The 23,642-nt window shown below is 43.4% G+C and overlaps 1 protein-coding gene across 1 annotated transcript; it reads left to right on the top strand.

Annotated features, from left to right (window-relative positions):
• The first annotated feature begins 549 nt into the window (after positions 1-549).
• Positions 550-20,803, top strand: prrc1 (proline-rich coiled-coil 1). The gene is made up of 9 exons (XM_080018493.1): positions 550-674; positions 1,907-2,025; positions 3,105-3,488; positions 5,466-5,611; positions 7,627-7,729; positions 14,268-14,431; positions 15,160-15,263; positions 17,673-17,775; positions 19,773-20,803. The coding sequence occupies exons 2-9, from the start codon at positions 1,929-1,931 to the stop codon at positions 19,980-19,982; spliced, it is 1,311 nt and encodes a 436-aa protein (XP_079874619.1). The 5' UTR covers positions 550-674; positions 1,907-1,928; the 3' UTR covers positions 19,983-20,803.
• Positions 20,804-23,642: the final 2,839 nt, after the last annotated feature.

Raw genomic sequence — 23,642 nt, forward strand, 5'->3', positions numbered from 1 at the left:
ATATAACAATGCGCATCAAAAAATAATAATAAAAAAAAATAAAATAGAAGTACCTCAAATAAAAGACGAGGGTTGATTCATGTCAAATCCCAGTCAACCAGTAAAAGCGATTTCCCTTCCCCAGAGAAACACGGGAGTGAAAACAGAATCAAAAGGGGGTATTGTAATATGGAGCCACCAGAGGCGTTATTGAAAGTAATAATACCGCGGAGTTGTACAATTCATCAAGTTTAATCCCCGAAGCCACTAAAACGTCGTTGCTTTGACTGTTGTCGCTGTTCATACACATATGTTGGGGGGGGGGGGGGGGTAGTCAGGACCCCTATTAATAGACCGCGCAGACAGCTCGTTGACGTTTTGATTGACAACTCCACGGACCAATCAAGAGTGCACAATAAGCTCCCACCCTCTTGACAAGGGCATCGAAAACACTTTCACTCTCTTTTTTTTTTTTTTTTTTTTTTTTTCTCCCCCCCCCCAGGCTTTCAACGTTGCTCCTGGCGTCGTTTTGTTGGCACAGTTTTGTTTTGTTTTTTTGATTTTTTTTTTTTGGTTTTGTCCTGCGTCGACAAACAACGAGTTTACGAGAAAGAGGAGCGCGGACGTGGCAGCAGTGACGTCATCGAAACGCGCCCATTAGCCGCTGCTTGTTATTGCCCGCGCCGCGCTAACAGGTGAGTGGTGTCCGACACTTCGCGAGTCGCTATGATCGTCCCCTGTCCAGTGGACGCGGTTGAAAAAGTGTCCCGTGCGGCCGAAGGACGCCGAGGTTATTGACGTAGTGGCTTGACAGCGAAGTTGTCGGGTAGAGTTTACCAAAAGTAGCCACCGTGCCGGGGCAGTTGCTGCTGCACCACCAGTCTTTGACGATCCCAGTTCATTTGCTTCAGTAACTGATAAGCAGCGGCGAATGACTGCAAATCTCAGTCCTTTCGTCGTAACAAAATCTCCGGCTCGGCCATTCGGTCGCAGCGCCAGACAGCCTCCTCGAGATCTGTCCTTAAGCACAAAACGATACAACAAAATACAACACGCGACGAGTGGATAAGGTAACGTTTAACAGTTTGTAAAAAACAAAAACAAAACTAAAACGGTCACTTCGGAGATAAACAAACGAGGTGGAACAGAGAGCTGTCCACTGAGCTCTCCTCCTGCATACGTGTAGTGCCACGTGATAAGCGTCATCCATTTTTTTTCTTTAAAAAGTGTGTGTGTGTGTGTGTGTGTGGGGGGGGGTTAATCCAACTTAAACATAATGAAGTTTTTAAACACCACTAGGCACGTCAACAATAAAGATCTTTTCGTTTGACTTGTGGACGACGGATTAAAGAGGTCGTTGCACTTTGTTGTCTATTGCGTTGGCAAAAGTGACCAGAGCAGAGAACATACTTGGAGAGCATTCCAGGCAAAGTTGTTGCATTTGACATCACACAGTAGCACAGCTAGATGTCTATTAGTACTCTGAAAACAATGCTAAAAGTATTTTTTGCGGTACTGAACTAAGGTACTGGTAAAATTAATGTAAGTTAAAAGGTTGAGTTTGTAACAGAGCTTTTTTTTTAATTTTTATTATTTTATATATATTAAACTTGGCTGGGGTTGTTATAATGCGTTCATAAAAGTTTCTGTGTTTACCTTATGTTCAAATCACAACGTTGACTTCGTAGGACAAAAATCTGGTTAGACTGAAAAAGGCAGCATGGCTCTTATTATCTAACAGGAAAACTGTCAATTTGTTCAAAATGCATTAACGTCAGCCAATAGCATGGCTTCGGAGTTGTTTCAAAGCTTGCTGAAGGCGTGGACGCTGCCGTTCTAGCTAATGGGCAAACTTAAGACCTGAAAGACCTGAAATACATTGTATACAGGTTTTTTCTTTTTGTTTGTTTTCTCTTTGTCTATAAAGACCAAGGTTCAGGACTGAGAAGATGATGGAAGAGAGTGGAATCGAGACTACACCCCCTGCCAGCCCAACACCTTCCCCGAGTGTGGCTGCCACAGTCAGCGTAACTCCTCTAACTGTTGGTAAGAGAACACTGATGGTGTTTTAATGGCACAGGACTAGCTGAGGACACGGTCGGACACGGTATGATGGTTGTACTTCGTTGTCGATGGTTGTATTAAATTAAATAAATAAACAATCATGATGAATTAGATATTCAGCAATGGAAAAGCTAGAGAACTGCATGGTTTTCCCCCACACGTGATGGCAGTCTGACATAGCGAGATGATGACAGAGGCGTCTGAAATTAAACCTAATTTTCGCTACGTAGCACATACAGTGTGTGCATGCATCATTGTTCAGGATGCAGTTTACATCGTGGGCACAAAAAAAAAATCTCTATGATCCGACCGCTTTGGAATTCTTAGAAAGAACATTTTAACATCCCTAGTTCTTACGTCTTTTTTTCTTACATCTTTTGAAGTGTGCCTCCGCCTTTAAAGTCGAACAGCAACAACATTTTCGTGTTTTCCCTACAATCCGCCTATTTAAAAGTAGTTCCATGCAGCAGGGTCTCAAAATCGGCTTAGAATTTAACTTGTTGAGATAAATCAACTCCATACAATGTGATGTAACAGAGTCTTGATCCTTGATCCCTAAACCCTCATACTACATCCACTATCTGTTCATAGTTGCAAAGTAAAGTTAAATGTTTTGGAAGATCCATTTTCAAACCGTGTGCTGACAATTCTGAAATCAAAGGGTTGTATTCAACCTCATTGTTCATCATGCTCATGATCATGTGCAACATTGTTTTCCTTTGTTTAACAACAAGAACAACCCCTTTATGCTCCTTCTAATTAAATGACGTATTTATTCTTTAAAGGTTTTTTCTTTGAAGGTCAGAATTGACTTGCAGACTTGAATGAGGTATCAATGAGCAGGATGGTGGGTAGTAACAGGACAGGCGACCCCGTTCTAGGAGAAGATCGGCCAGATCATTTGAATTTCTTGGAAGAGTTTGTAAAGATCAAGCCTCGTTTCAGGAGGAACTTTCCGTATTTTCTCAATCGAGCCATAAAGAAATTTCAATTCAGACATGGACCAAGTTGTTGTCTTGTTTATGCCCGTGAGTGAATCTGTCATCTTGTGTCTTCTGCAGGTCTGTCCAGCCTATCCCTTCCCAGTACAACCACAACCCCTCTTGGCTCTACCATTGTCTCCACCCCAGTTGTGCCCAGTTTGTCCTCTGTACCTTTCAGCAGCTTTGTAGCCCCCATGCCCACCCAACCTTCACCCCAATTTGCCCAATCAAGCATGTCACCTATATCCCACGTCAATAATGCCCCCTTTTATGTCCCCGCTCTGCCTTTGGGTTCCCCAAGTATGCCCCCTGCCGCTAGCACCGTCATGGCAGCCCCTCCGTTAGGCCCACCAAAATCCATTTTTTCAAGAAGCACAGGATATGACATAACACAGGGACACGGCGGGCGCACCCCACAAACGCCCCTGATGCCTACTTTCTCTAGCCCGACGTCGTTGCCAGGTGAGTTTCCTCCTGGCCTCTCAAGCCTCTGACTGAATGGTGGTCAATCGGGGGGTTACTTCTTCTACTGCAGTGGTCCGCCAATATCTTTTAAATTTAAATTTAAAATGTATTATAGACAAAATTATTTAAAGTAAATAAAACATTTAATAAAAACTGCTGAAACAGCAACCGTTTAATTTCGGTAATAAGCTCAAAGGGAGTCAATTCGCAGCTTCCGATGATATGGTGCATTCAAAAACCCTTTATTTTTGAGTAACATTCAAAAGTCTTAGAAATTTCAGTAACATACTGTGTCTCTGACAGACATAACTAGTGCATGGCTGAACCTCAATAAAAACACATTGTAAATGGTTTGTATTATTGTATTGATATTAAACAGCATGTAAAACCCTATTTCAGTGAAAACAGAGAAAAGCTGCATTTTTCTACACACTGGCCATTTAAGTCCAGATCTAGATAAAAAAAACAACAACTACTATACCTATAGAAGTCAAACCTAGACTAAATAACAATTATAATAATTATTTATTTATTATCATAACTATAACAATTTGTGAAACGTTTATTCCATTTGTGAAAACAAGACCACCCATGCTCCGTGACTAACTACTAATTAAATTAACAGAAATAAATCGAAAATAAAAACACGCAAGAACTGTTAGCATCATAACTGACTATATAAATAGGTTAATAAAGCATTATAAATATGTTATAGGCCAGGCTTAAAATGCAACACAATATTTTATAAAAAAAAATTAAAAATTCTGTCCACCAAGGGTCCTTGGGCTGGAAAAGTTGGTTCCCTCTTCTTCCCGAGGCCCGCTGCTTTCAGGTCCACATGTCATTATTTGTAATCGGGGTCGGGTGGGGTCACAGTCTATTGCCTCGGGTCTGCGTGTCGTTATGTGTAGTCTCCGAGAGCACCCGTTATCAGTGCCCATCACGAAAGGAACATATGGAAGTGCTGCTGTGGAACAATTACAGGCTAAATGCACAATGATTAGACAATCAAGTTCAAGTTTATTCCTAGAGCGCTTTAAAAACAAACCAGGTTTCAGGCGTACATTCACGGTGGAATTACAATGGAAAACAAATATCCAAGTTTTAACAAGGTTCATTGAGTCCAGGCTGGATTCCTTGCAGTTGGTTGGTTCTTCTTGCTGTTGGTCTTGATGAATAACTATGTACAGTATGTTTGTTGTGTGGGGAATAGCCTACGCAACAACAACCAGGAATAAAGTTAACTGAAACACAAATTAACCTTCTTTGAAATTAATCAAAATGGGGAAACATTGATACTAAAGCATAACCTGTTGGAAAACTATTTCAACTCTTGGCATTCTCAGGGTCAGCACGTTGGCTACATGCAATACCATAGCCGGCCTCTAAGGGAAATAGACAACATCATCTATTTATTTTCTTATCATAACCCACTTATTTCTTTCTTCTACTGAAGCTATAATGGTTTAACTTAAATTCTCAGTTGGTATTTTCTTTTACTTTGGCTGACCTTGTTGACTCCTGCAATCCCAAAACAGGAAAAACTGCATTACAAATCACTCTCACAACCTGTAGCCTTGTACATATTCACTTCCTATCAGGAGCATCAGAAAGTGAACTTATAAGCAATATCTGGCATTAGGATGTTAACTGTGTGTTTTAATGGAATATATCTTTTTAAATCTGCATTTGATTGCCTATTTTACTTGAAAATGTCATTATTTCATTGGTTTTCAATTTTTTTTTTTTACATTTCATTGTGTTAAGTATTGGTGAGCCTAATAAAACCTTCACTATAGTATAAGGCCATTAAAACGTGACTTTTAAGCAAATGGTTAAGGGATTGTAAGGTGTTCACCTTCCTTGTACACCCCATTGACATTGATGTGATCACATTGGTACTTAAATGGATGACATTGATTAGTCCTACTACTACATATATCTAATGATATGTGTTTTCATTACTTCCTCTAGGTGTGGTTTCAGACCCAATGATGCAACAGCCTGTGATTTCAGGAGGCTTGGACGCTGGCTCGCCGATAACCTTCCCAGAGGAACCAGACGACCCTCAGTCCTTTGTGGACACCGGTGCAGGAGGTGGCATTTGGGGCTTCTTTAAGGTGAAACTACCGGCAGCGTTTTTTTGTTCTGTTTAGATAAATTAACGTACTGCAGGCATATGGATGGACGAACAGACCGGTGTGTGTGTGTGTGTGTGTGTGTGTGTGTGTGTGTGTGTGTGTGTGTGTGTGTGTGTGTGTGTGTGTGTGTGTGTGTGTGTGTGTGTGTGTGTGTGTGTGTGTGTGTGTGTGTGGCCCCTTTCCCACTTGCACCAAAAGTCATTCCGTAAATTTCCCCACTTACAACCTAGTGTAATTTTCGGGAAAATGCGGCACGGCTGTGTTGTGAATGGAAGCAGTAACATTGCTGGGACAAGCACATGAGACACTTTTCAGGAAGACGCGTGGAGCGAGCGAACCAATCACAAGACTTGGCTGCTGTGTCCAGCTCAGCATCCAACCCTCTTTTAATGTATGGAATGCGTGTTTCTGATTCAAGTAGATCACAAAGAAACATTACTTGCCTCGCAAAATTGGTGAATGTTAGGGATACACCGATCATTATTTTTCATGGCAGATTGCGATTGCCGATTTTTTGCTAATGACTCCTTAACATTTTAGTGCAGTGTTTCAGCATAGATCTATTATTTTTTATAAAAATGTTGCACGCATATGTCCACATACATCCTCTTTGTGTGTGCAAGTTAATGAGCTTTGTCCGGGCGCCGCTCCATGCGCTCTGCTGCTCCGTCCGTCGCGTGGGTGACTTACTGTTGGACTGTCCCTTGCCCCATCTATTCCAGCATTATCATGGCATGTGTGAAAAGGCGCAAGAGGGAAATGTTGCGGAATGTAGCTGCTTGTGTGAAACATGAAACTCACTAGCTGTGTGTGAAAGGGGCTTATGTGTGTGAGTTATTAGTTAAATGGCAATGGCAAGGAGCTGACCTCGACAAGACGTGTAAACAATCCCCAAATGCACCCTCAAATACAAGACACACCCAGGATTAGTCCACAAGTGCGAATACCCCACTACCCAACGTCATGCCCTGAGACTGTGAGATGCACCGCCCAGCACAGAGCCAAATATTAAACCAATACACTACTCTTATGGCAAGGGACAAACAAAAGTACCACACTCAACTTAGGCAATCATGCCACTGCCGAGACATGAGAGAAATAGCCAGCAGGGGCAGGTGTGCAGTGTCAGATGTTGTGTACGTTGCTAGGCAGTGTGTTTTCTGTGCAGTGATAACAAACGTGTCTAATCTGAGGTTGGGGATATCCCATGTTTAACCCATGTATCCTATGAATCATGGTTTCTGATTCAGTGAGAAATCAGGATTTGGCTGATGAAAGGTTACCCTCAGATAAAAAATGTCTTCACAAATTATTGTTCTCTATCTTTTCCAAAACTGTAGTGTATCATGTTGGGTGGGCCGAATCAAAATGATATGTATTTTAGGCATAAGGAAATATGAATATAGGTGCGGTGCTTCCAGGCCACATTGGTTCTTAAGATTTGTATTTGGTGTCGTTGGATTGGAATGGGAATCAAGCTTTTGTTGGCCGAATACGCTTATGCATACAAGGAATCTGACTCCAGTTGTCCATGACTGAAATGTGGAAACGAGTGCAAAATAAGCACTCATGCCGTCCTCCAGCCTGACAAATTGCTCTATTCTTCCACTTTCCCAAGTTGTAAGTGTAGCATCCGTTTCCAAACTGCAGCTCTGTGTTTCATAGCAGTTAAGACACGAAAATCGGAGAAATTCTTAGGTAGCTACTTCAGTCTAGGACATATTGTGTATAATCTCCGGGTGCGTTGCATTGACATTTCACTGCATATATGTATGAAAGTATGTATATGTATGTGATGAATAAACCTCTTTAATATTGAATATAAATGTGCATTTTGTGGAATCTTGTTAAAAATAATAAAATTACAATTGTATTAAAAAAGATTCCTAAATTAATTGTTTTCTTCTTTATAAATAGTTGTGGGTCACATTACCCAGCCATTTAATTTTTTCTATAAATTCTTTTTTTTTTTTTTTTTGTATTTGTCTTCCCAGGGTGTGGCGGGTAACCCCATGGTGAAGACCGTACTCGACAAGACCAAACACTCCGTTGAGTCCATGATCACTACTCTGGATCCTGGCATGGCTCCCTACATAAGTAAGTTCTTCATTAACTATCTGGTTTGCTATTCGGTAAAAAAATCTGCATAAATAATTGTAATGTTGTGCTCGTGATCAAATTGTCACATGGTCCCGCCAAAGTACTTTTCACTACTACCTGGCAGAAATGCCGAGCCAATGTCAATGGGAACTTCATTTACTGGAACCTCTCGGTCTGATACTGGAATTTAGACTGTAGACCGTGTTGACCGTCTGGCTGCCCAGAATGTCACCTTCCAAACTGCCGCGTTTTTTTCACGGCATTTCTGATTCATCTTGTACAGTTACCATACGGTATGTTTTATTTGCTATATTTTATGTTCTATCACTATTCTGTTTATTTCACATCACATATTCTTTATGGTTTGCAGCTCTATTCTTCTACTTCAAATAGACTGACTGCCCCCATCGTTTCTGCCGTTTTAGTGCTGAAAATGGGTGTCATTCCCTTTTTTATAAAAGTACAAGAAGTAGTTGCCCATCCCTAGGCATACACATACACTACTCACAAAAGTTAGGGATATTTGGCTTTTGGGTGAAATTAATGGAAAATGTAAAAAGTTCACGCTACAGTGATATTATATCATGAAAGTAGGGCATTTAAGTGGAAGCATGCAATGGTGATTTCCTCATCTCAAACAACTGATTGAAACAAAAGCCAACAACAGTGGTGGGTACACCACAACAAAAAATGTCAGTGTCTCAATAACTTGTCATGTGCCCTTGAGCATTAATTACAGCTTGACAACCACGTCTCATGCTGTTCACAAGTCGACTTATTGTCTGCTGAGGCCTGGCACCCCACTCTTCTTGAAGGGCGGCCCTCAGGTCATTGAGGTTCTGGGGTACAGAGTTACGAGCCTCTACACGGCAACTCAGCTGATCCCAGAGGTTTTCTATGGGATTCAGGTCTGGAGAAAGTGCAGGTCACTCCATTTGAGGTGCCCCAGTCTCCAGCAGCCGTTCCCTAATGATGCGACCTGGAGGAGCTAGAGCATTGTCGTCCATGAAGATGAAATGAGGCCTGTGTTGTTCATGCAGGGGCACAATGACTGGATTAATGATGTTATTCAGGTAGTATGGGCTTGTCACTGTACCATTCACAAAGTGTAGGGTAGTTCTGTATTGACTAGACACACCTGCCCACACTTCAACACCACCACCACCAAAGGCTCGTCTGGTGACAACAGTGGCTGATGCATAGCGCTCCCTTGACGTCTCCAACATCGTTGGCAGCCATCATTTCTGCTCAACGTGAATCGACTTTCATCAGAGAACAGCATTGAGGCCCATTGGTCCCTCGTCCAGCGTCAATGCTCCCTGGCCCATGCAAGATGATGATGCCTGTGCCTGGTGGTGTGGTCAGGTACCCTTGCAGGTCGTCTAGCACGCAGACCACGCTGATGTAAATGGTTTCGATTGGTCTGACGTGACACTTGGTGCCTCTCACCTCCCTTAAATGTGCCTGGAGTGGAGTGGCATCATCATCCGGTTCCGCAGGGCACTGTTTACAATGAAGCGGTCATCAGTGTGGGATGTGGCCAAAGGACGTCCACTTCTATGCCTTTCAGTGACTCTTCCAGTCTCTCTGTATCTGTTTGAAGCCTCACAATGGCGAGGTATTGTTGATCAGTTGTTAAGTGTTGTTTTGTTCTCATGATGTCAAAATGTGAACAGCATGATGAAGAGGACTGTTTAAATACCAATTCTAATTGAACCAGGAAATGTAATGGTCGAATTATGGATCAAACACCTGTTGTGAATTTTGCCGTTCAGCTCCTTGTTAGAGAACAGCAAGTTGTGCTAAAAGTACTAAAACATTGAACAGTTGGACATGTGCATTCAAAAGTTTAGAGAAGGTCAAATTAAGTTCACCTGTAAAGGTTATAGTGCATTTTAGGTTCATCCTGAAATTTCACCCAAAAGCCGAATATCCCTAACTTTTTGTGAGTAGTGTATGTACATGTAAAGAGTTTATAGTTTTTTGTCCACATTTCTTGAATAATGTAGTTAACACTAGATTGTGAAAGACAAATGTGTTATCCTTAAGCTTAACACCCTATATTACTTTGCCAGCAAAATTCCAGCTAGCCCTGTAACAGTCCCCTGCTCATTTTCATGAGGACTTCTGTCTAGTGGGTTCCCGTCAAAATTGCACACATCGTTTACAAAGTCCCACTCTAATGCAAATAGTCCAAAAAGTATAGCGCACTTTGCAACACAGACTACCTAGAAAGACATATTTGTGACAACCCGCTGCGGTGGTGTCAGATGTGTGTAAATAGGCGATAGAAAAGATAATTTCCACATTCAGAGTGTCTGCCAGATGGTTTCCTCTTCACTTCAACTTTTAATGGGTATGTAAATCTTTGCTTTCGTTTTCAACCTTTACTTTTGATTTTATTTGCATTTGGAATCTGTTCAGTACCGTAATTGGATTAATTTGTGAGTTCAACGTTTGTTTATATGTCACACACCAGCTTCTGGCTTGAATACAGCGCATTTTATCGCTTGAATGAGTTATAATCTATAAATACAATTGCGTTTTACCGCCGGCTCCTTGCAGTCGCCTGCGCGAGCGCTCCAAAAAATCATCGGCAGTGATCTACTACAACCGCGATGCACGCATGGATATAAAAAAATTCCCTGAAAGAACAACTTTGGGACATTTTATCTGCTTATCCAGAGTGGCCGGTGGAGATAATATGCGCCAACACTCTCAACAAGGAAAATACGGAGTCGCTGTTCCGCCAGTGGGCCAATGAAGGAAGCACCGCGGTATGCGAGGCGGCCTTAAGATCAGAATGAGGACGCAACCTTACTGTCCATCTCTATCCAGCATCTTACTTGCTAATGTCCAGTTCCTGGAGAATAAGATGGATGACATTCCAACGGGATACAAGAAACTTTTGCGTCCTCTGCCTGACGGAGACATGGCTGAACCCGCTGGTGCCGGGTCAAGCCATTCATCCAGCTGAGGCCTTCTCCGTGTTCTGCGCTGATAGATCGGGGGAGTCGGGGAAATCCAAGGGTGGAGGCGTCTTCCTCATGATCAACAGCAGCTGCAGTAACCCCAACAACATCAAGACTCTCTCCCGCTCATGCTCGCCAAACCTAGAACAGCTGAGCATCTCATGCCGTCTATTCTACCTCCCCCGGGAATTCAGCACGGTCAACACCACAGTCGTTTATATTCCACCACAAGTGGACACCGACACAGCACTATTGAACCTATATGATGTGTTGTGTGGACTTCAAAACAAACATCCCAATGCGACTGTGGAGGCTGGGGACTTTAACAGGACCAACCTTAAAAAGGTTCTGCCTAATGTCCATCAACCCATCACATGTGCCACCAGGGGAGATAGAACTTTGGACCACTGCTACACACCATGAACGGATACAAGACCATCTCGCTCCCTGCTTTCGGGAAATCCGATCATGCTGCCATCTCCTCACTTTCTGTTTTTAGGCCGTGCATCATACATGGAAAGGTAGTGACGAGGGACGTAAAGCGGTGGTCGTGGTCTAAGTGACGACGACTGGGACATCTTCCACTCAAGTTCCATTTACGTCAGCGAGTTTACGAAAGTAGCTTTGAGTGCAATAGCTATGTTGGCGGACAGCATCGTATCCACGTTGAAAGTTTGGATATTTCCAAACCAGAAACCGCGTGTTGATAAATCCATCAGCGGCACTCTGAATACTCGCAAGGTCACTAACAACGACAGTCTTGTATCCGGTAATATGGAGAATTACAAAGCGGCGTCCTACAAACTGTGAAGGGCGGTGAAGGATGCTAAACTGACATACAGAGACACAAGGGAGCTACAGATGGAGCAACGGGACACCAGACGCTTGTGGCAGGGGCTGTGGACTATTACCAACTACAGGAGCAGCCCCTCCCCAGCCACAAGTGTAAACGCCTCCCTATGAACTGAACTCCTTTTATGCGCGGTTTGAGGTTGGCAACAACACCACTAGCTTGCTGGCTAATTGGAGTTACACCGCTGAGGATGAGCGCCCACTCTGTGTCTGAGCATGAGCCTGTGCTAACGAGCTAACCCCTGTGCTCACTAGGATATTCAACACCTACCTGGCCGAGTCCGTGGTCCCGTCCTGCTTAAAGAGTTCCACAATCATCCCTGTGCCTAAGATCGCGTCTCCAGCCTGTTTGAATGACTACCCTCTGGTGGCCCTCTCCTCAGTGGTCATGAAGTGCTTCAAGCGGCTGATTAAGGATTACATCTGCGCCTCCCTCCCCACACCATCGACCCACTGCAGTTTGCGTACTGGCCGAACAGATCCACAGACGATGTGGTCTCCTAGGTACTGCACAACATGCTCACACACCTTGATGGCCGGAAGCAGGGCTGTGTAAGATTGCTGTTTATTGACTACAGTTCAGCTTTCAATACCATGGTCCCCACCAGACTGGCTGTCAAGCTGCGGGGGCTAGGACTGAACACTCCACTATGTGCCTGGATCCTGGACTTCCTCACAGCCAGGCCCCAGGGGGTTAGGGTGGGGAGGCCCGTGTCCAGCACCTTCACCCTAAACACAGGATCCCCCCCAGGGCTGCGTCCTCAGCCCCCTACTTCACTCCCTGTACACACATGACTGTGTGGCCAGGTCCAGCTCCAACACCATCATCAAGTTTGCTGACGACACCGTTGTGGTGGGCCTGATCCTTGACGACAATGAAAAGGCCTACCGGGAGGTGGTGGCTGACCTGTTACTCTAGTGCCAGGACAACAGCCTCCTCCTGAACGTCAGAAATACTAAGGAGCTGGTTGTGGACTTAAGGAGAGGATTACAATCGAGGACGCACGCGCCATTGATGATTAATGGGACTTCTGTCGACTTGGTCAGCAGCTTCAAGTACCTGGGAGTCCACATCACGGAGGACTTAACATGGACTTTACAAACAGACACCCTGGTGAGAAAGGCAAGGCAGCATCTCTACCACCTCAGGGACTTGAAGAAATTCAGGGTCTCGGTGAGGATCCTCAAGTCTTTCTTCAATGGGGCAGTGGAGAGCATCCTGACAGACAACATAACTGCCTGGTTTGGGAGCTGTACTGCTCAGGACAGGCGGGCCCTGCAGAGGGTGGTGCATTCAGCCGAACGTAGCTCTGGAACTACCCTCCTCTCCCTGCAGGACTTCTACATCAGGAGGTGTAGTAGCAGAGCCCGCAGGATCATGAAGGATCCTCACCAATGCCTTACTGTACTGTATGTTGCATAGTGTACTGCATACTGTATCACTGTACGGGGTTACTGCATACTGTGCTGTATTGCTGTTCAGTTCGATGTTACTGTATTGCTTTGCCATACTATTGTATACTGTTCTGTATATCTCAACACACACTACCTCACTTTATTCACATGCCACTTTACTGCAGATATCTGAATATACATAAGTCTATTCCTTGTATTTCTATGTTGTATTCCCGTTCAGTTTATTACCTTTTTACTTGTATTTTATTCTCTTACTAACTGCATTACATTTTAGGAATCAGTTAGTTCAGTTATTTTAGTTCAGTTCGTTTAGTTAGTTAGCTATTGTGTTAGTGCTTATTGTGCATAATCTTCAGGTGCGTTGCAATGACTTTACATTGCATATATCTATGCTTGTGTATATATTTAGTATGTATGTGATAAATAAACATCTTGAATCACGAAACGTACTGCCCAGTGTCAGAAAGCTCTGTCTCAGTCACAGTTCATTGGTCCTCCAACAGGGTAATGACCCAAAACACACAGCTAAAGCACCCAAGAATAGATAAGAACAAAACATTGGACTGTTCTGAAGTGGCCTTTCATGAGCCCTGATCTGAATCCTATCGAACATCTATGGAAAGAGCTGAAACATGCAGTCTGGAGAAGGCACCCTTCAAACCTGAGACAGCTGGAGCAGTTTGCTCAGGAAGAGTGGGCCAAACTACCTGTTGACACGTGCAGAAGTCTCATTGAGAGCTACAGAAATTGCTTGATTGCAGTGATTGCCTCTAAAGGTTGTGCAACAAAATATTAGGTTAAGGGTACCAACAAATTTGTCCAGGCCATTTTAGAATATTATTGATCTCTTGAGCAATAATTTATCTCTTTTCACAGTTTCTTTGCTTTATTCTATGACATACCAATGGCATGCAAGTATACATGAGAAAATTGTTTTTAATTTCATCACTTTTCAGGAGGAATGAAGCATTGCTTAAATGAGCTGTAAGGGCACCAACAAGTTTGTATATGGACATGTGGCCCTTTCTTGGAAAGACGTTTCCACGAAAGCTAGGATGTCAACCCATTTAATATTCAATATATGCTGTAGATATCAAATCACTGATACCAGGAAAATGTAATTAATTCTGATAGTGTCCGACTATAATAGTTTCACTAGTTTCTCCCACAATGACACAAGTTATTTGCTTCTTTGCTTTCTGGCTGCAGCTTCTCCATTAGGATGTTAACAAAATACTCTAAGTGGGGAAAAAGTGAATGCCTGTGTGTTTATAGCAGTTGTACATATCTTTCAGGGTCCGGAGGGGATGTGGATGTTGTCGTTACCTCAGATGAAGAAGTCAAGGTGGAAGCAGTTAGAGATGCATTTCAGGATGTGTTTGGGATGGCGATGGTGACCGGAGAGCCCGGTCAGTCCAACATTGCACCCCAACCAGTTGGCTATGCAGCCGGTGTGAAGGCGAGTGTTCATTTATATTTTATTTCTTTACTTCTATGCCTTATTTTATCTGCTAAGATCTGTGTTGAAATCAAGTAAAACAATCTTTGGGGGTTGGAGTGTTTAACATTGATTTGAAAAATGGGGTAACATAATTGCTATGTTAACGATTGCTTGACTATCTACAACTCCAAATTGTCAAATGCAGGAAGGTCTTAAATTAAGCAAGCAAATTAAGCTGAAAGGATAGAGTATATCTTTTGTTCTGAAAAACTGCTCTGTTCATGATGAAAGGTTACCGCAAACTGCTGGGTATTGGGTTGTCGAAAGCGGCCGCTGAGGCTAAATGACCCAGAGCTCTCTCTGGCTCTCTCTCAAAGTCTTGCCATTACACAGGACGTAATGACTTTAGATACACTGATCTACCATCCATTCTGTGCTGGGAATTGAAATCCCTTTCCTTAATGTAGTCCTTTATGTAGGGGACGCGGGAATGCCACGCAGATCAATGTGGAAGGGGGGAAAAAAACATTTCAAGCTAATGACAAATGCCGGATGTTAGCGGGTGTTACCAGGTTTTAGGCGCAGTGGGCAAGGAGTATTTGTGAAGCATGGAGACGATTGTAAGGAAAGACAATACAACCCTAACGCCTAGGGTTAGAAATTCCTGAAAAGCCACTTAGTTTTCAGTCATTTCTGGTGAATGAGAACTAGATGTCTCAAACACGGTTGCTTATCCCACTCTACAGGGGGCCCAGGAGCGCATAGACGGCCTACGACGGGACGGTGTGATCCATGAGAAGCAGCCAGTCGTTTCCGTGCAGAACTTCATTGCTGAGATCTTCCCCGACAAGTGAGCAATAACACACCGTCTAGCAAAACATACCTGGGTTTAAGTGTCATTTGATGTCGATCTTTTTAAAATCATAAAATAGTCTGCAATAATTGGGTTATGGAAGCAGTTTAGGCTACTTCATCATACATCTGATATTTAAAAAGACAAAATTTAGAGAGGGTTATTGTCTTGCGCCTCAGGCCTCTGTCGAGCTTTGCTATCTTAAGCTTGAAACCCTGGAAGCATCAAGTTTTCCTGGTTTAACTACAGCAACCCCAACCCTTAAGAGAAGGGTTACAGACTGGTCATATATAAACAGTCACCTCCTTGAAAACACATCTTGGGTCATAAAGATCGCTTTGAGGCTTTTTGTGACTTTCTGGACTGTAAGCCTCTTTGAGGATAAAGCCGGGTTTTTGTGAAGAACACACACACAAGATCAGTATTTCCCAACCTTTTTTTCTGCCACAGCACACTTTTTTACAATCAAACAGATGTCACATACAAGAATGACTCTGAGTCACTTAGTCACTCACCCATTTCACATAATTACACCAAAATAAATAATTTTGAACAGAATAAATGATTCTTGGGAGAATTACGTTCACAAGTCAGGGCAAAACCCACTCTTCAGACTCATTTGTCATTCAAAAAAGAGTCGAACCTTACATTGCTACTGACTAATCCTTTCAGGAAGAGCTTGTTCTGGTGAGTTTCAGTATCTTTATATTTAAAAAAATAATAATAATTAAGTTTAAAGGTGTAAAACATGTTTTTATAGTAGTCTGCCATAAATAACTAGTGTAGCGCTCTGTGTGTATGACTGTGGCGGACTGGGGGAGATGGGGGTTCAAGTTCATTGGTGGGTTGTAAAACTTGTCAAAAAAAAGAAAACAAAGGTTCATCAGCGAGACACTGTTCCCTTTGTTCATACTAAAGAGCTGTTCAAAAGAACCGGACCAACACTAGTGCGAGTGGAAGCGAGAGAGAGAGACTGTCTGAAGAGAAGTCAGTAATTAAAAGGGACACGGCCATCCCAGGGGGTTATTTTCTGACTGGACACCTCAACCCCGGGGTAGTTTTGATACATGTTTGTTTTTTGTATTTAAAACGGGTCTTGATCAGTTAGCAAATCCACAGCAGCTCTAGATCTCTGGTACAATGTAGATTTTGTTTCTATTGTAACTATGCGTAGTTGGGGGGGGAAATAGACCTTGTGCAAAAAGGGAAAGGGCGTGGGGACCCCGTGCAGCTGATGTGGCAGTGGTGCTTCCAGCAGTGGATTTAATAAGAAATGGCACGCACCATGCCCGTACGCTGCACCAATGCGCCTGGTGGACATCTACTGTGATATCGTAATACAGCGGTTTACGTTTGCGAATTGAACCGTAGGGGGTTGTACCGAACGCTTCGATAAAATACAGTGTACCGTTGCATTTTCACGGCACGCCTGGCCAGCTCTCATGGTACACTAGTTGGAAAACACTGCAGGAGATTACTTCTCTAAATGCAGTCCAAATGTGTGTATCTGCTTCCAATGTAAAAGAGGTATTGCAGCTGACAATTGATAGATGGCTGGGTCCTCGACTGTCGGAAGCACTACTGGAGCATGACTAAGGCAACAGTTGCTTTGACCCTCTTTTGCTTTTATTACCCATATGTCAGGCATTCCAAAAGATGCGAGGGCGTCTTTCTTCATAGGAGTATAGCTACTACAGTTTACCAGTCAGTAACACACTTAATTAACCTCTCATACGTTGCGAAATGTACCTTTCCTAGTTTCACACTAGTAAGTTGCTATCAAGTAGCCTATTATATTTGTGTTAAATGAAATGCTAACACATCATAACCACTATTTGTAAAAAAATAAAATAAAAATGTATTGTATACAGGGCAGCAGTCCCCGCGTTAGGAACGCCGGACCTACGAAAAGCCGTACTTACTTACGGACCTCCACAAAGGTCCGTAAGTAAGTACATTTAGTATTATATTTCTCATGTTTTATGTTGAATATATACTAAGACAAATATTGGACTAATTGACACTGGATGTGAACCGTACGTAACTGTTCCGACTTGCATACAAATTTGAGTTACAGACAGACTTAAAAACGGAAGTCGTTCGTACCCCAGGGACTGCCTGTACTTTATTAATCACTCTGGCAGAAATTAGTTCTCTGCATTTACCCATCCCAGTTTCAGTGATAATAACAAAGTTCATTCATTTCAAAAGTCACACAAATGTGCACAGTGGATGCGGCTCTTTGTCTGTTGCAGATGCTCCTCAAAAATGCGAGCCAATGCATTTGATTCAAATTTTCCATCAAAGAGCAAATCGCTCATTACATCACATTTAAATGCAGAGGTAAGAAGAATGCAAAACAGAAGCATTAAGGTGTAATTCAACATGCTTCTTCTTTCTGAACAGATGGTTTGACATCGGATGTTTGATCCTGGAGGACCCCGGCCACGGTATCCGGATAGAGATGTTCACTCAGAGTACCCCTCTTGCACTGGAGTATGTTCAACAGGTAATGGCCAAGACATGGACAATATACACCCATCAGCCATGCTCGATTGGATTGGACCCTAACCCTGGCCATCCACATGATGTAGAAGTCAGAATTTATCAGACCAGGCCACCCCATTCCATTGGTCCATGGTCCAGTTCTGATGGCCATTGTAGGAGCCTTCGGCAGTACCGGTCAGCAGGGGCACTGACCAATTTGCGGCTACGCAGCCCCATACGCAGCAAGCTGCGATGCACGGTGTGTTCTGACACCTGATTCTTTTTACATTTTTAATTTTTTTTCACCTGGTCAGCATGCTGGGCATACAACACAGAGTATTTGTATGCCATTGCATCTAGGACAGAGTTAATCTGCAAGGAGAGTTCAACTTCTCAACCTGCAATGCAACTCTATATTAATTAGTAAATCATCAAGAACTGCTGCAATAACTCTGTCCTGTGGACGACCTGTGGGATGACAGGAGCACAGCTTTTTGTTATACAGAACCACCACCAATCCCCCTCTTTGCAGAACCATCCTACCATGTTTTGGTCTATAAACAATTAATCTTCATTACTTCTCTAAGAGGGGAAGAATCACCACGGGTGAGACAAATAAACATAGAAACAAACATCTACCTGGAAAAACATAAACATAACTATAGCTATGGTGGGCATGGGAGCCCTGCCCCCCAACGCCCCGTGCATAGGCAAGACCCGCCATACCATAACTGACCAGATGCCCCACCCGGCCACAAGCCCCGAGCGCCCACCCATGTAGTCAAGAATGCATGGCTCAGGAATCCCCCACTTCAGCACCCACCCCCCGCCAACGGCAACAGACAGCCAGATAAGCTGCACCGGCACCGCAGAGAAGCCACGCAGTGGGAGCGAGGCCGACAGCCGCCTCCCGCTCCACAACCCACACCCTCAATTCCTAGCAGCCCGGAAAGCACCAGGTGGCGCTTCCCGCGGCCCAGCCGGGTTGCGGCAGGTCAGAAACCACCCGGCCTGAACCCAGCCGGCAGGGGGCCCACCTGGTCGCCCGCTGGGCGACCACACCCCCACCCACTTGGCAACCATCTGGGATAATTTGGCAAAATTCCGCCCAATTTAAAGTCGGACACTTGCATGCAGTATACTCAGTTTTACAGATACTGACAAACCTTAAAGAGTGTGCGTGCACGCATTCATAGCACACACACCGGTCTGTCTGTAGTTCTTACCAAGATAACTTGTATATGAATATCTACTTTGCCGAATAAACAGATTTGGATTCTAACTTCTAAGTCATTGACACCTTAAAGAGAAATTATCAAGTTATATCTTTTTATGAATCTTGGACTTATGGAGAAGATAGTTTGGAAAAAATGCCATAATAAAAATTAAAAAAAAGGTTTTTTTTACATGCAGCAAGGGCAAATATACAGTTTCAGTGTTTGTTTTTGTTTTGTTCAAGTAGGAAACAAAGGAAAACAAATCAGTCTAAAATAAAAACACACCCTGTCTTAAAGGACAGGGTGTGTTTTTGTGTTTTTGTTCTCTGCGGCCCGTCCCGTGGGACATGGCGGAACCGTCTTAGTTGTGTTTTTAAGTTTTTCATTCCATACAAGTAGGAAACTAATGGAAATTAATCTAAAACAAGCAGTGTGCTGCTCCTTGTCCTCTCTTTTACTTCTACATGCCATTCGCTGTAGCGCTAGCTCCGTCCCGTCTCCCCTATGTGATGTCCCGTTCAAGTTCGCGGGCAATGTCAGAACTTTAGGTGGGCGTGGCTAATTGCATTACAAGAATGACTCCAGCTGCAATTCAAAGTAAAAGAAAATTCAAAAAAATGGTTTGATGGAATACTTCATCATTCCGTGAAAAAACTATTCAGCCAAGCTTAAAGTTTGTAAAAACCTTTTAAAATGTATAAACAGCATGCTGTTTGAGACATAGATATCTGAATGATGAATGCAATATTGTAAATATACACCTAAACAAATTCTATCCCCGTGCTTCTCATGTTCTCCGCAGGCTCAGTCACTGACCCCGCCCGACTACAGCCTGCGCTGGTCAGGTCTGCTGGTCCCCGTGGGCGAGGTGCTGGAGCGCAGCATGCCCAACGTCAGCCACACAGACTGGCATCATGCCCTTACAGGCATGACGCAACGGCAGATGATCCAGAGCGCCGCCAAGGCGCTAGCCGGCATGTACAAACAGAGACTGCCCCCCAGAACAATTTAACTTTACGGTTTTTACAAGTCGGGGCGGGGAGAAGAGGCCACGTCAGTTAATGGAAGTGGCAACGGTAAGTCTTCCCTTTTCGCGCCATCTGTTCACTGTTTTTGTGAAGAAAATCCAAATGCACATTTGTCAACTGTTAACGTTCACACACAAAGATCTTTTTCGAATCCGGCCCCCTTTTCCAAATGTTATCTCACAACTTCAAGACCTTTTTATTGCATTGTTTTACCTTTCTTTTGAGGCTGTTTGTCGGACATACACGCACGCAAGCCTTTGTTCAAATGAAGTGTATTGCTTTATGGTGTATTTTAAATGTATTCGCTTTTTATGATTGTTTGTAGCCATTGAAGTGACTTAAACTGAGGCTAAAATATATCTCAAATTAAATTAATTTGGGGAATGGAAATGACTCAATATTGTCTTTCATTAGTAAATTATAGTTGTTAAACATGTACATGTCCTAACGAGTGAAAGTATCACTTTTTAATTCATTTTTAAATCTCTCTTCTTTGAAACTTTGTTCCACTTAGTCTTTTGGGCTTTGTCTATGTTGTCATTATTTATCTAGTGCCACAATAGCACACGGGGAAGCATAATCGAATGGGTGCGATCTAAGAGAATCGTGTGTCAGTTAGTTTATATCCTTCCGCAATACTATTCTGTGTTGGGGGGAAAACTACTACAAACACTGAACTGTTTATACTTTTAAATAACTGGATGATCAAATGATATGCACCTCTGTTATAGTACAGAGAAAACACAAGTCGCTTGCCTCCTACATCTGCCTTTTTTTTACATTAATAAAAGATTTTTTTATGCTCGTTTTCTCTCAATCCTTCTTTTGTTGTTATATGCACCCTTGCGATACATATGCTAATAGAACTAACAGATAAGATAAGGTGCACTTTATTAAATTCAGGAAATAAGGGGTGAAATTCATGCCAGCAGGATGATGAAACACTGTATCCTGACTTGTTCATCCCAGTGTTTATGTCAAGCCCAGTTTATGTTCCGTTGACCCCTCTTTATTTGGGCCCAGTTTGAGTTATTTGGAAATAATCTTGTTTCTCCTGCTATCCATGTTATTTTGTAAATAGTGGACGCGAAACAATGCTTTTCTGACCTTTTGAAAAGTCCGAACAACTACTAAATAAGTCCTCGAAGCTTTGATTTCAGTGAGACTTCGGCGCGCTAACCTTGCTCCAGGGTGCTAACCTGGCTCCCTGGTAAGAAATAAATAAATTCATGTCGTAAAAAAATTGTTTTTAGCCCTCAATGTTTTCTGTTGTCTGACTGTGCCTACGGCGTGCCAGCGGCACACAGTCGGTACTGTTAGAGAGGGAGCGATCAGGGCGCAGAGCCTGCCCCGCGGGGCTATTTTAGATTGGGGGGCTATTCACAGCACCGTGTGTATACAGCAACGTTCGTAATGGGGACACTTTCTCTGTCGCTCCACCCACCCCGTTGACAGTTTACCGACAAAAAGGGCTTGAGCAGGGGTCTCTAACTCAACTTACCTGGGGGCCGGTGGAGGTAGAGTCTGGGTGAGGCTGGGCCGCATCAAGTATTCCACAAAAAAAGGGTTTCAAGTATTCCAAAATAAAGTACAACTGATCCAAGCTTCTCAATCTTTATTAATAACAGTTCAGAACATGAAGGGTTCTTCAGAACACAGGCTTCTCTTACCTACTTCTTGCTGCCAGAGACCTGGCAGCGCTTCCTCTTACACAGCTGAGCCACATTTGGCTTGAGGGAGGAAGCAGTTGAGAGCCTCAGTACGGCTTGAAGATGCTCATCAGTAAGTTTGGACCTGTACTTTGACTTATTAGAGTTCAAGGCGGGGAAGAGCTTTTCACACAGATATGTCCATGTTACTCCACCTGTCTTCATTCTTAACATCAACTGCATTGTCTCATGTTTTATATCTTTAAATTGTTCTTGGTAAATTTGTTTTCTTTTGCGATCGCCCATATCTGTCCTTTTTCCTTTTCTTTATTTCTCTTGTAATAATAATCTATAACTTCTTCTTTATAATATTCAGGCTCTAACCACCATTTGGCTTTTGTTCTTGCCGCCCATCTCATGCTATTTGCTATCCATGTAATTCTTTTCCCTTTCCTATTTCAACCCTCTGCTGTTTTTATTAGGTCACTGATTACTCTTGTTGAGTCCGTCCACTTCCTAAGTCCTCTGTACCTTGCACTGGGTGACAGGATATATTTTCCTTCCTCTTGTGTGTGAGTGTCACTCCGGAATCACGTTTCAACCAAGTGACTAACGTTGCTAATTCGCATTGGCTAACTTGTCAACAAACACCACCGGAAGCTGTCACGAGCCTGAGCTATGGTAGCCCAAAAAAAATAAAAAATGAAATGCCCGGGGCAACGACTCGTGCGACGACTCGCCAAAAAGGTGCGTGCGATGTCTTTGCATCCTAGCAACGCCCCTGGCATAGGTCATGCCCACTAATCCTCCCCTTGCTTCATTCATATTTCAGACTTATTTGTCATGGCGAGTCACTGAGAGACAAGTCGGAACAGCCGGGGCAGTCGGTCGTTTTCATTGGGTGCAGTTTGAAATTTTAATGTGTGCTGTGCTTTCCTTCCGACACACCCGTGCGGACGACCCTGTGATGTGCTGATCGGTTGGACAGATGGGTAAGAAAAACGGTTGGGAAGAAAGACGCTAGGACGCACTGTTTGCCAAGGGGACCGGGCGCCGTCATTGAGAGGACGGTAGAGAGCTTCAGTCGGCAAGGTCCAAGCAGACCAGGCCCGTAGCCACATCACGGGGGCTGTCAGTATAAAGGTCAAAGGGCCAGGGACTGGACCAGACGAATAAAATTCCTTATTGCTGGACCATTTCCTCCTGCGTCTAACACTTGGCCTTGTCGCCTATAAATGAACCGTATTGCGTGAACCAGAACTGCCTCTCTCTATGTACGACGACCAGAGCGTTGAACGAGCCTTTTTCGTGTGACATACGGTTTAGTCAACCACAGCAACGGAGTGTAGGACTTCCTTTCTGGTCACTGACTGAAGATCAGTTGCCAAAAGCGCCTCTAGCCCTGCACAACTCCAATCTTGGCTGAGATGCTGCCGCCGAGACCGCATAAAGACTCTACAAACTTGCGCGGAATACCAAAATGCAGCTTTATTCCTACCCATTTCCCCAGAGCAGATTTACCTTTTGTTCCAAATCCCATAGAAACGGGCTGTACCTTTGCCCATTTAAACAAAACAAACAAAAAAATAAATAAATGCAATGAAATGACCATATTAGATAGGAGGTACAATCCCAATGGTGACTAAAATATGTTCCACTAGTGGAACAACTTAATTAAGAGTCCTGGAGAAAGCAGGTCAGAGTTGGGGAAGATCTACTGTGAGACTTGGAGAGTAGCGATCAAAGGCACCTTCATTCGTTTTTGTTTTCCTCCTCGGGACAAGTAAGCCAGTGCTCCATGGCTGGAGGGACCGCTACCATTTAGCTTGGAGAGAGGCCACTAAGTGCGTCATGCACAGGAAGTAGAATCTTCAAATCAATTGTGCGGCAAATTGGCAGCCAGTGTAGAGATCGGTGAACAGGTGTAAAAAATCATTTTCTTCAAGCTGCAACATTTTGAATGACCTGCAGTTGCCCCATAGTAGGGATTGGGAC

Source organism: Zeus faber, assembly GCF_960531495.2.
Source record: "Zeus faber genome assembly, chromosome: 17".
In the NCBI taxonomy this organism is placed as follows: domain Eukaryota; kingdom Metazoa; phylum Chordata; class Actinopteri; order Zeiformes; family Zeidae; genus Zeus; species Zeus faber.